We start from the raw sequence: 12,929 nt of genomic DNA on the forward strand, positions 1-12,929 counted from the left end.
CTTCTGTCCTTTCCTTCTGCCCACCCTTCTTCTCCCTGCCTTGGTCCCAAAGCCCTGTCTTCTCTGTACGACCCAGTTCTCCTAGAACCCGGAAATACGAAAGTGGATGGGAGAAAAGAGACGTCTGCCCTGGTGGGGGGGGTGCTTCTATGACCAGTTCAGCCAGCCTTCTTCGGCTTGCTGCCGGAGAGCTCAACCACGTGACATGGGTCCCAGAGCTAAGCTCCTGCATCAACACGACCAACAAAACACACAGTCCGTGCGTACCTGCCCTCCCCCCAGCACGGGTATGTGCCACACGCACAAACCCACAACCCACAGCACACGGTCTACCCCGCCCCACCCCCAGTGCATCCTTAGGGCTGGGACTTCTGGTTCCAGGCAAGGAGTTGTTCTCCTTGGCAGGCGCTGGCCCAGGCTTCTGGCTTCCGGATACTTAGCTAGAGGCTTGTCCAGGATGGGCATCCATCCACCTGAGAGGTGCAGGTGTGGGGGGGTGGGGTGCGAGCGAGCGGGGAAGAGACAGTTGTCGGCAGGTAAGTGACAGAGGCAGCCCCGAGGGCGACTTGTGGGTTGCGATGTGTGGGTGCCACTTACCCCACCGAGACTTGCCAAGTGCCCGCTGCCTGCCAGACCCCCGTCACTCACCCGCCAGGGGTGTAGACCGAACCTGCTCTCCAGAATCGTCACGTGGAGATAGGCCATGAATGTGCCACCGTATGGGGCCGCTGCCGCTCGTCCCTGGGCTGAGGACCTGACACGCACACCACCCCTCACTGTGAAATTCTGGGTCCACCCCCCACTGAGGGGTGGGGGGGCAGGCTCAGCGAGGGGAGGCCGCCTGCCAAGGCCACCCATGCCGGGTTCCGGCCGCAGGTGTCCCTCTGAGTTCGGTCTTCCCCTCCCCCCACCTCCGCTAACTCCTGCCCCCTGCTCCCCGCAAAAGTCAGCTGCTCCTCGGCTTCCGGCTTCCGAGGGCAGGGGGAGCCCAGGGGAGCCTCCAGGAAGCCCAGGGAAGAGCCCAAAGCCCATTGGTGAAGGCCGCGTGGCCCCAGGCAGAGGTGGGAAGGGGGCTAGTGGAAAGCCTCTTCTGCTGCGGCTTAGACTTGGGCTCCGGGCCCCAAGGAGCTGTATCCACACCCTGCCCTGCCTCACCTGCGGGTGCCCACCCACGCCTCCGTGCCCCCATCTGTCAAACGGAAATAATAATATTAGCTCGGACCTCCTGGGGCTGTTGTAGGGACCCAGTGAACTCACTCTGGATCCCCACGTGTATTTGTGGCCTGGTGACGAAGTGTCTAGAGCAGGGCCAGGTTCCCAGGCTGTGTCCAAAAAACATGAGCCCTGATTAGTGTTTGGAAACAAAACAAGACCCCCCGAGGCGGGAAAACATGAGGTCCAAAGACACTAAACTGGGAATATTGGAAGGCTGATTACTCCCCACACGGGATTTGGGGGAGAAGTGGCTCCAGCTGGAAGGAGTTTCCCAAGGTGGTTAGTCAAGAGGAGGGGTTGGTTGTTCAATCACTCGGGGGCTGCACTGAGCTGCTTCTGAGGAGGCGGGTCTGTGCGGCCTGGGTGGCAGGAGGTGAGGGGCAGGGCTGGACCCGAGGAGGCTGGGATGTGCCTTGTCCCCACTGCCCACAGCCAGAGCAGGCCCTGCGCCGACTCAGCAGGGCACTTTGCACAATGCCCAGGGGACACAGGACACGGCCAGCCACCCTCGGCCCCGCCAAAACCCATCCAGCCTTCTCCCGGGCTTCCCGACTGGCTGCCAGGGCAGGCCTGGCCCCCAAGCGGCAGGGACCCCTGGTTCCAAAATTATTCATTATTAAGAACTTCAAGATGGTGACAGGAGAGCGTTAACCTAAGCTTGGGGCCCTTCTGTGAGAGGACCCCCCCCCCGCCCCCGCCACTGGTACCTACACGGGTCACACTTGTGAAGCTGGCCACGGGCCCAAGCCCAGCCAGCAGGGATGTGCCTCTAGCAGGAAGGCCTCCTTACTGGTGTGGACAGGACCTTTTCTCTCTAAAGAGCCCCTCTGGTGGTTCCAAAGCCACACTCAGGGCGGACCGCAGCACTGTCCTGTCTGGAGGCCCTGAAAGGCCCGTCCTGCCGGTCACCCGAGGACATACACCCATTTCACAATCCTACGCCCCGTAACCGGGCTGGGCACTGGCTGCTCCTGGCCTGGGACTCCCGTCTCGCTGTCCCACCTGCCCAGAGAGGCCACTTCTTGGGCTCCAGCTGCATCCAGACCAAGGCCCTTTGTATTCCTTTTTTTTTTTTTTTTTTTTTTTTAACATTTATTCATTTTTGAAAGACAGAGAGAGACAGAGCGCAAACGGGGGAAGGCTAGAGAGGGGGAGACACAGAATCCGAAGCAGGCTCCAGGCTCCGAGGCATCAGCACAGAGCCCGACGCGGGGCTCGGACCCACGGACCACGAGATCGTGACCTGAGCGGAAGTCTGCCGGTCCACCGACTGAGCCCCCCAGGCACCCCAAGGCCCTTTATATTCTTTCCAGCTTTGCAGTCAGTGCCTCTCTGAAACCAACACCCGGACTTCCGTCCGTGTTTCTGCATTTGTCGTCTGTCTCGCCTACAAGAAAAGGAGCCCCAGGAGGGAAAGGGTTTGTTTGTACCTGGCTCTAGGAAGATTCCCAGTAACTGTGAATTGCATGAAATGCCACCTCCTCAGGGTGGGCTTCCCTGACCACCAACCTGGCCTCTAACTCATCATCACCATATCTGAAGGGACCTAGTTTAACTATGAATTTGTCTGTGAGTCTGTAGCCTCTCCAGTCCTATCCCATGTGACCCCCCCCCCCATGTCGCATGAGGGTGGAGATTTTTTTTTGAAGTTTATTTATTTTGAGAGGCGGGGGTAGGGGGATGGGGGGGGTGTGGAGAGACAGACGGAGAGGGGGAGAGAGAGAGAGGATCCCAAGCGGGCTCTGCCCTGTCAGCACAGAGCCTGATGCAGGGCCCAATCTCACCACCCCAGAGATCACATCTGAGAGGAAAACCAAGAATCAGACGCTTAACTGACTGAGCCACCCAAGCGCCCCGAGGGTGGGGATTTTGTTTTGTTTCTTGCCCTGTGCCTGGTACCCAGCAAACAGCCTGGCACTGACTGAATTGGAACGAAATATTTGTTGAATGAATGAAGGAAATTTTTTCCCCTGATTTATGGCCTCCCTCCCACAGATTCTTGTCCAGCAGATTTGGTCCACCCTCCAGCACCCACACTCCCCGTAGGGTGAGTGCTCCCACGCTGCACCATTCACACCTTGGCCCTGCAGCGTGACCCTGGACAGAATCAGTGAGCTTTGATTGCTGTGCCTGGTCTGGCAGTGGGCACTGTCCTCCTCCTCACTGAATTCCCAGGGCCACAGTGCCAGGCACACACAGGGCAACCAGATTTAGCAAATAAAAACACAGGACGTCCAGTCAAATTTGAATTTCAGATAAGCAACACGCGAATTTTTAGTATAAGTATATCCCAAATATTGAACAGGTTATACTTATACTAAACGTTATTTGTGGTTTATCCAAAATTCACACTTATCTGGCAGCCCCAGGCACACACAAAGCTTCCCATGCGTGTGGCTTCTCAAGTTTATGCTTCTTCCAAAGCAATTCTGTCCTTTCCTAATACCCACCTTAGCCGAGGACCCGTCATGGGGTGAAGCCTTCCCATTGACAATCCTTTCCTCTGTAAACAGGAAGACCCTAACCCTAACCCTGACCCTGGACCTTAACCCTAACCCTATCATCCCGGACAACGACATCATTCACGATGCCATTTTGCAGAGGAGGAAACTGAGGCAGTAGTGGTGAAGGTACTTGCCAAGGTCATGTGTCCCACTCATCTTTGGAGATGGCGGTTGTGACCACCATGCCTGACGCCCCACTTTTGGAACCAGGGCACAGACCACTAAACAGTCCCTCCCAGGTGCCACCATTAGAACAGCGATGTCACACTGCAGGCGCTCAATAAATGTGGCCACTGCCCTGGTCCCGGGAAGATTAACCAGAGGTCAACCTTGTGGGTAAGTTGTTGCTGTTGTCTTTTAATGAATTGAATTCACTGGTTATTTTTTGCCTGCTGGTGGTTCAGCCTCAATTGTGTAAATACTGCTTCATTTCCAAGACAATCAGAGCGCCCTGATTTCTCACTGCCAGACAGCCCAGAGCCTCTCTGCAAGAGACTTAGAGGACAGGGTGGTTCCTGGTGTCCTGAATCCCCAGCACCAGGGGCTGGAGCTCCTGAGAGTTTGTGGATAGAGTGAAAGAAGGAATAAGTGAAAGGGGAGGCTACGACAGTGGTCTTTTTTGGCCCAGGAGATGGGTGGGACCCATGGTTATCCCCAAGCCCAGCCTCCATTTTTAGGGTCCCCCAAGCAATGATCAGGACCCTCCAGCTTTTCCTCCAAGCTGCAGAAGGCAAATTATAACAATGGGCACCTGGGTGCCTCAGTTGGTTGAGCACCCGACTTTGGCTCAGGTCGTGATCTCACGGTTCATGGGTTCAAGCCCCATGTCAGGCTCTGTGCTAATGGTTAAAAAAAAAAAAAGTCCAATGAAAACAAAGAAGACGAATTGGAGGAAGACGTCCCCCGACCCCAGATCTGTTGGCGAAGTCCATCCTTCCTCAAGGTCGGGGCTGAGACTGTCCAGCCCATTGCCGGGGTGCCCGCCATACAGGCCCTGAGCACTGCCCACCTCCCGGTCCCCAGGGTTGGGCACAGCTCCGAGAGTCAGCTTCTCTTCCCAAATGATGGTCGGTGCCTTTGAAACTTCCTCTGTGCTGGACACCCTTGGACCCCTCCATAAACTCCGAAACCCCCAATCACGACCCTGAGCTGGGGTCTTCCAGAAAGTTTTCTGCCTGCCCTCTTAAGAGAACAAGAGACATCACTGTGACCAGCTGCCCGGAGAGATGTCACCCACTCCCCGGGGCTGGCTTTCTCAAAGTTCTGCAAGTCTCTGGGCGGGTTACCATCTATTAAAAGGAAATAATAATTTTTAAACACCCCTCCTACCCTCGCCCAATACAAAAGGAGCCTCTGCTCATGACTAAACTCCAGCAATTGAAGGGATACCTAGAAATGTAAAGGAGAAAAATATGGGGGGGGGGGGGAGAAGGCGGGGGTGCAGCTACCCCAGGGACCTGGCTTGTGTGAGAGACTTGTGTCCTCCTTCGTATAGCCCTAAGCAACCAACTCCCCAGGCCAGGCCAGTTCCCACGTCTGGAAAATGGGGATAAACATTTCTGCCCTGGGGAGTAGGTATCAGGTTGAGTTAATATTTGGTAAGTTTCTGGCACAAGGTAGGCGCTCCACAAGTGCATGTAAACTAGAGACTTAGGCAGCGGTCTAGGAGAGGGCACACCAAATTGTGGAGAGTTTGGAGACGTGCCAGGGAGAGGGCCTCTGACGTAATATTTTAATATCTTTTTCACCAGGAGAATGTGTTCTTGTAGCACTCGGGTAATTAAAACTTAATGAAATAAAAGTACACCCCCGCACTTCCTCGCCCACCTTTGAACTCCGGAGGCGTCCCCCCCCCCCCCCCCCGCCCCAAGCCAGCGGCCCCTTGGGCAGCAGACAATGGGAGTGGATTCGCCCCGGGCCCTGCGGGCTGGGACATTACACAAGTCCCCGACACGTATTTACATGACAAGGGCTCCCGGGCGTTTCTCCGGGCTGTCCGGGGCGTGTCTAAGCGAATTCCAGTCTTACCCAGTCGACCTCCTTGGGGTCGGGTTAAAGTGCGCAGGGGGCGCAGGGGGCTAGAGGCCCCGTGAGGCCGCAGACCCGGAGGCGGGGAGTTTCCTGCGAATCAGGTAGGGAGCCATCGGGAGGACTCCCCCCATCTTCTCCAATTCTCCTGCCCGGAGTCTCAGGGACCTCTTTGTGGCGGCGGGGGGTGGGGGGCAGGCTTCCACCCAAACCCGGGTCAAGAACCCCGGGGGCCCAGAACGCAGCCGCAACGGGCGAGGCGGGGGTGGGGGTGGGGGGGGGGGTGAGCCCGGGACGGAGTGTGTGCCGGGCGGGTGTTCCAAACTGACCCCAGTAGGGGCGGGGACGCTACGCCCCTCCTCCGCCCCGCCGGTCCCGGGTCTACGCGGGCCGCCTGGCTCTGGCCCTTTAAGAGCCCGCCCCCTTCCCTGTCACCCCGCCCCGCGGCCCGGGGAGGGGGGTGCGGGGGAACCTCGGCGGGGATTGGCGCAGCGCGCGCCCCCTCCCCGGCCCCCGCGCGGTGGGAACCGGCAGCCCCGTCTAGCGCTGACGTCAGACCGTCTGCCTGCCTCCGACCGCGGTCTCGGAGCGAAACCCGATCTCCTTGGACTTGAATGAGGAGGAGGCGGCGGCGGCGGCGGCGGAGGCGCTCGGCTGCGGGAAGCCAGCAGCGGAGGCTCAGCCCAGGCGGCAGCGCGCGCCCCGGCTGCCGGCCCATTTCCCGGACGCCACCCGCGGGCACTGCCGACGCCCCCGGGGCTGCCGAGGGGCGGCCGGGGGGCACAGAGGAGCGCGGCCCCGCGCACTGAGTCCCGCGGCGCCCCGGGAACTTGGCGGCGCCCCGAGCCCGGCGAGCCGGGGTGCGCCTTCCCCGCCGCGCGCCTCCTGCATGCGGGGCCCGAGCGCCGGGCGCCGGCCGGAACCCCCCCCGGCCGCCCCCGTGCCCCCTGCGCCCCGCGCCGCGCCGCCGCGCCGTCCATGCACCGCTTGATGGGGGTCAACAGCACCGCCGCCCTCGCCGCCGGGCAGCCCAATGTCTCCTGCACGTGCAACTGCAAACGCTCTTTGTTCCAGAGCATGGAGATCAGTGAGTGACCCCGCGCCCCCCTCCCTTGGGGCCCCGTCGGGCGCGGACCCCGAGTCCCCGCTCAGCTGCGGGCGGGGGCCCGGGCCGTGCGCGCCCCCTCGGGCCGTGCGCCCTGCGCCCCGGGCGCGCCCTCCTGGCTCGCGGCAGCTGGCGGCCGGCCCGGCTTTGTCCCGCGGCGCGGCGAGCCTGGCACGGCCCCCGCTGCCCGCGCCCCGCCCGCTGGGACTCGGACCCGGGGTCGAGCGGCGCGGAGGGCGGCGGGGCGCCCGGCGCGGGAGGGCTGGGGCGGTCGGATCCGCGAAGTTTCCATTTTATTTCCCTCAGGGGCAGTCTCGATGGAGCAATGAGGCCGGCTCTTTATCAACTTTGGCCGGGGGAAGGGGGGGTGGCGGGCGTGTGAGACACTGTCTGGCCTGCGGGGTGTCTGGGGCCCCGGGTGTGTGTCTGGAGTGTGCGCGGCGCTCACGTCTCGGTCTGTGTGAGTGGGTCTCCTTGCGTCTGTGGGGTGTGCGTGTCTGTGTGTCTGTGTCTGGCGCGTCTCCGTGTCTGTGTGTCTGCGTTGCGGTCTGTCCCCGGAATATGAAGTCTTCCTGTGTCTCCGCCTGCGTCCGGCTCTGGGTGCGTCTTTGGCGTGCGTGCATCTGTCCGGGGGCTCGGGGGACCATTTGTGTCCAGGTGTCTGAATCCAGGGCTCGGCGCTGGTGGGTCTGGCCGAAGGTGGATCTGGAGTGTGTGTCTCATTGTGTGAGTGTCTGTGTCCCCGACGCACCTATAAATAGCCTCTGTCTGGACAGCTTGGCTCAGCCTGGCTGGGACCGTGGTTACAAATGAGTCAAAGTTTGGGGCTGTCTGTGTTTGGGACTGCCTTGCCCTGGAAGGAGGAGGGAGACGAGGGTGGGGAGGGGGTGTTTGAAGATTGGTACCAGCTCGCCCCCCACGTCCAGAAGTTCAGACAAATAAGCCTCAGATTGCCCGTGTGTAGCCCACTCGGGTGGGGGTCGGGCTGGGTGGGGAATGGACTGCCACTCCCTGGGGTCTGCCTTCTAACCGGTACCCTGTCCCCCAGCCCATTCTCTGGGGGGGACCTCTTGCCCCTCCGGGCTTCCCGTGTCTCCGCCCTCGCCTCTCAGCACCCCAGGCAAAGGGAGCACACTGCGCTTCTCAGCAAGGGCCAGCCTCCTTCCAGCTGGGACCTGGAGAGGCAGACACCACTGAGCAGGGCAGTCACCGGGTGACTCATAAGCCAGTTTCCGCAGGCGGCTGCCACAGTTGTGGCCCCTGAGCCTGTACAGTGAGGCACAAGAGGTAAAAATAGCCCGTGACCGGCCCTGCTGGGGCAAGCTGGCCAGTCGTGGTGGTGGGTCCTTCCACCCGTGACTCCCCCACCCTCCCTCCAGTCCAGGAATTGAAAGCCTTGTCCCCACCCCCACCCCCCCGCAAGGTGCCCCAACCCCCCCCCCCCCCCCCCCCCCCCGCCAGGTGCCCCAACGCGCCAGGCCAGCGAGGTGCCTGGAGAGCCTGCCAGAGCCAGCGTTTGCGGAACTGAGTTGCATTAAACCAGATTGTTTCCCAAAGGCCCTTTGTGAACTCAGGAGGCTAATGAAATGCACGGGGATATTATTAAAATATGTTCGCACATGTTTGGAGAGAGCCTCGCCAGTGCTGAATGGATTGCTGCTTAAGTACCCTCGGTGCCTCATTTCTCCCTCTCTTCTGGAGAGCCGCCTTAGTGGACTCCCCACGGAGGGGTCCGCGCTGTTGTGTCTAACTTATCATTATGAGGACTGGGCACAGGCGTTTCGCTCTTGTCCTTTGTGTGGAGGACTTTTGAAAACATCCTTTCTTACTCTTGCCCTTTCTTGGGCTGTTCAGCCCTGAGGATATTTTGGCTGACACCGAGGTGGTGTTCAGTCCCATCGCCTTCGACCTGTGCGCTTCCCACGGTGGGGCTTCTGAACGGGACCCTCGAGGGGAGCCCCTGGAACCCTGGCCTGCTCCAGCTGGCCCCAGGATGGGACATGAGTCACCGTGTTCAGTGTGTCTTTTACACACGGCCCCCTACTTACTGGAAGAAAGCCCAGGGCAGGAAAGGAAGTGATCTTTAAAATACACGTATAGTATAACAGTTTGTTGGAAGTGCTAATCAGATCTGCCCCCACCCCCCACCCCCCCCAAAGGGTCTCGGGAGGAAGCTTTCAAGGCCTGGAGGTTCTTCATACAAGAAGATGGGGAGGACAAATTGAAAGGTGGAAGGAAGGCCACATTTCACAGGACAGGAGTTCAGGATGGTTTGCAAGTAGGACGTTAAAGATGCATTTGGAGCTGGGCTGCACAGGGGCGTCCGGTGACTTCTTTGTAGAGGAGAGGAAATTGTTCTTGGTAGCTTCCTCGAGCCACTCGAGTTTCCTCGTCTGAAAAATGAGATCCTGATGGTTGAAATTGGAAATTCCACCATGTTTGAAGATGGGGCCTCTGCCTTCCAAAGCCTGGCTGGAGGCTTCAGGGTCAGCACTGGCTCCCCTCCCCTCTGATAGTGCTGGGTCGCTGCTGTGGGGGTCTGTTGCCCTAGATTTCAGAGCTGGGTGGAGCGTTGGCCAGCTCGGGCTTTATAGATGAGGGAAGGTGGCAGTGAAAAAGCTTTGCCCCGGGTTCCCCCCCAAGCCATGCCAGACCCAGACCCCGGAAGCACACACACCGTCTTTGGAACTTGGAACTTGGGCCCCACGGTGGGTCTACCTTGAACTTGGGGGCTGGAAGAAATCAGCAGCATCCCCGTTGCACCTGGGAGGGTGGGAACCGGGCTGTGTCTGGGGAAGCCAGGTCTCTGGGATGGTCTCGACTTTCATAAGATACTGCCACCATACTCCGGGGTCCCCCATCCACCCTGAGAGTCAGGAGGTGAGGGATGCTTTCTGATGGGAATGCACTCTTCCCAAGACACCCCACAGAAGAATACGCTATTCTTTAAAAAAAAAAAAAAAAAAAAGCCAGGGGTCTTGGGGTTAAAAACAGCCAGCTCAGGTGACAGCCCCCAGAGCCGACAGTAGGGAGTTGGCTGGGCGACTTTTCAGGAAAGGATTCCTCGCTGCACGCGTGTTTCTTGACATTCTTGTTGGCCTCTTTACAGGTCTGTGTCTCATAGAAATTAGCCCCTGCCTTTCTCTTCCAGCTTCTGCTGCGGCTTTTGGGGGGCAGACGGATGCCTGGACAGACTGACTTGTGCCATGCAGCTCTTGGTGCCTGGACAGCGTGTCTGGAGGGCCCTGCCCCGGACCCACCCTGGACCCCTGCCAGTCACTATGGTGGCAGCTTTGTTCCCTAACACCACCAACGTCACTGAGCCTCTGGTTCCTCTTCTGCAGCCAGTTCCAAACAGATATCCCCCAGACTGGAGACTTGAAGAGAGTCGCCGGCCAGGAGAAAGCCACCGGCCACCTGGCGTAGTGATGTCTCAGATCCAGGGTATCTCACTCCGGGCACTAGGACTGCCTTGGGGTGGGGGAGGGGGAGGGTGCGTTGTGTGCTGGGTATCGAGCAGCACCCTTGGCCTCTGCCCACTAGATGCCCATTGGAGTAGGATTCTGCCCCCACCCCCCGCGTCAAGTTGTAACACCCCAACATGTCTCCGGGATTCACCAGATGTCCCCTGGGGCGGCGGGGCAGGGGGGCACATTGCCCTAGCTGAGCGCCTGCCATTTTAATCAATTATTAGTTTCTCCGAGGGGCTTGGGGGTGGGGGGAGGGTAGACGTGAGTTGCCAGAAACTGAACCTCGGTCTCGTTGGGCGAGCGGCCCCCGGGGAGGCCGATGGTCTTGCTCGGAGTTGGCGCCCGCCAGTGATTCCCTTGGCCTTTCCTGAGCGCCTGTTGTGTGCCGCGCACTTGGGATGGGGGCTCTGCTGGAGTTCCCGGTTTTCGTCTCGGATTTGCGTTCTTTCGGAGGAGAGACTCTGGCATCGTGCGAGCTTGGATTTCCGGACTCGGTTCCGCCTGTGGCCGACTTCGTGCCGGCTACCCCGCGGGCCCCCTCAGCAGGGACTTTTACCCCACGTGTTTTCTGACTGTCCCGGATTTAGGCTGAGGTGCACAGCGGTTGAGTTGAGACCAGATGTCAGGGCAGACGGTTGGCCGCGGCTCCCCGGAGCTCTGGGGCAAGCCAGCCATGCCAGCCAGTGTGACCCCAGGTCAGGGGCGGGCTTCGTGTCCGTGAAGGCACAGAGTAAGTCATTGCTCCGGGATGCATGCACGCAGACCCGCACGCACGTGTCCGTGCATATCCGGTGCACCCACGGCCTTGGGCGTGCATACACACGTGCACACACAGGCCCAGCCGCGACCGCTCTCCGCCTTCCTCGCCGGCCTCTCTCTGGATTGGGAATGGCTTCCCCTTCCGGGCACGTAAGGAAAACGAGGGCAAGTGTGCTCGCGTGCGTAGCGTGCCCTCTGAGTTGTGCAAATTTATGCTCTCTGCCTCGGAGAGAGAAGGGGAGTGGATGGGTGTGTGCAGCTGCCCAGGAGAGGAGGCTGTTGGGGAGGATGGGGCGGCGGCAGCTTTTTTAGGACATCAGGGGGTGCTCAGCCTGGACACCTGCTGTCTCCGTGTCCCGGCCCAGGGCCAGGCCGCGTCTGGTTCCGGTTTGGTGGGTTGTTAAAATGGAAGAAAGTCTCCTAGAGGAGGCGCCTCGCGGTGGGGTCCGCAGCAGAGGGTCCGCGTGGCCTTTCTCCTCATCGGACTTTGTCACCCAGAGACTGAGCTCGCAGGCAACTCGGGGTCTGGGGTCCTGCGCGGAGACAAGGAAGGCTTTCACGGGGATCTTGGGAGGCTCTCCTCCTGCCGGCCGTGGACGCGCCGAGGAGGCCATCAAAGCCGAGGGCCTGTTTTGTGCTTTCTGAAAGGTGTCGTGCGCACACGTGCATGCACGTGTGTGTGCGTGCGCGTGCCAGGGCACGCTTAGGGGCACGTGTGGGGGCCCCGTGGGCCGGCATGCCCGCTCCTCTCGGTGCCTGGCAGCAGTGAGGATGGCCCCATGCTGTGCCCGGGGCTTCCCGAGGCTGGTGAAGCGCCTGGCGGGCTGGGAAACCGAGGTTTCTCTGGCGGGGAGGGGGCTGCAGAGCCCTGGGGGTGTGAGTCCCGCCCAGGGGGCAGCCCGGCCTTTCCGTTTTAAACGGGGAAACGACGGCTGGAATTTGATGTAAAACGCCTGACAGTTCTTTTTTTCTCTCACCTCGAGGGCCCCACTGAACCTGCTCACAGGCCCGATCTCCCCGCCGGGTGCAGTGGGGCTGAGGGTGTGACGGGGGCCAGAGGGACGGGCCTCACTCAGCGCTGCTCCAGAACCGACTGGCCGTGCTTTGGCCCGTCTGGAACGCGGGAAGAACAACGGGTCCTGCGTGCTGGGGCGTTGTGACGCCTGCGAGGTTACCGTCGGGGAGTGGGGTCCGGTGTTTGCACAGCTCGCTGTTCATGCGGGTTGGCGGTAACTGAGGGGGGTCAGTCTTCAGCTACCCACTCTGCCTGTCCCCTGGCGGTCACTGCCTGATGAGGAGGCCTTCTCCCTCCTGGGGGCTGGGGTGCTGGCAGTCGCTGGGATGTTGGAGTCAACGGGCGCGGGGGGGGGGGAGGGGCCGTGACCCTGAAGGTGGAGGTGCTTGAATGTGTCACTTTGCTTGTCCCTGCCAGGCCCACCGCAGAGCTGGCTGGGAAACCCCCAGCAGACCTGCGCCCCCAGAAGGAAGCCCCCCACCGTCTCCTAGGGACCCCCGTGGGTTCTACTGGCAGCTTCGGAAGGAGGGGGGGGGCTGCGTGGGGCCGTCAGGTCAACAGCACCGTGACATCCAGATGCCCCACCAAGTGCAGTGCAGAAGACGACCCCGGAAACTAGGGATGGCTTGGGGTTCCTCTTTTCCTTTTTGAAAATTAACTGCAGTTTTTAACAAGTGAGGATAGGTGCCTGATCTCCCCCGCCCCCCCCCCGCCCCGCGCGGCAGGTGGGGTGGGGTGGGGACACGTCTTCTGCTTGACTTCTCCCAGCAAGTACACGTGACCTGTGTCTTCACCGCTGCCCTGCCCCCTCCCAGGTGAGCGGCGCCCCTCCG

General features: G+C 60.5%; 1 protein-coding gene across 3 annotated transcripts in view; it reads left to right on the forward strand.

The window, feature by feature from the left end:
• Window positions 1-5,774: 5,774 nt before the first annotated feature.
• Window positions 5,775-12,929, forward strand: part of PMEPA1 (prostate transmembrane protein, androgen induced 1) — a 55,213-nt gene continuing 48,058 nt past the window's right edge. Inside the window, exon 1 of one of the 3 annotated variants that reach the window (XM_045444134.1) lies at window positions 5,775-5,851. Coding sequence is in view for 2 of the 3 variants with exons in the window: in XM_045444133.1 (XP_045300089.1) it covers window positions 6,726-6,834 (109 nt within the window). In the remaining variant the exon portion in view is untranslated. Of the gene's footprint in view, window positions 5,852-6,247; window positions 6,835-12,929 lie in introns of those variants that run through there. The other 2 variants (XM_045444133.1, XM_045444132.1) reach the window with 2 other exon arrangements.

The sequence above is a fragment of the Leopardus geoffroyi genome, chromosome A3, assembly GCF_018350155.1.
Source record: "Leopardus geoffroyi isolate Oge1 chromosome A3, O.geoffroyi_Oge1_pat1.0, whole genome shotgun sequence".
Classification (NCBI taxonomy): Eukaryota; Metazoa; Chordata; class Mammalia; order Carnivora; family Felidae; genus Leopardus; species Leopardus geoffroyi.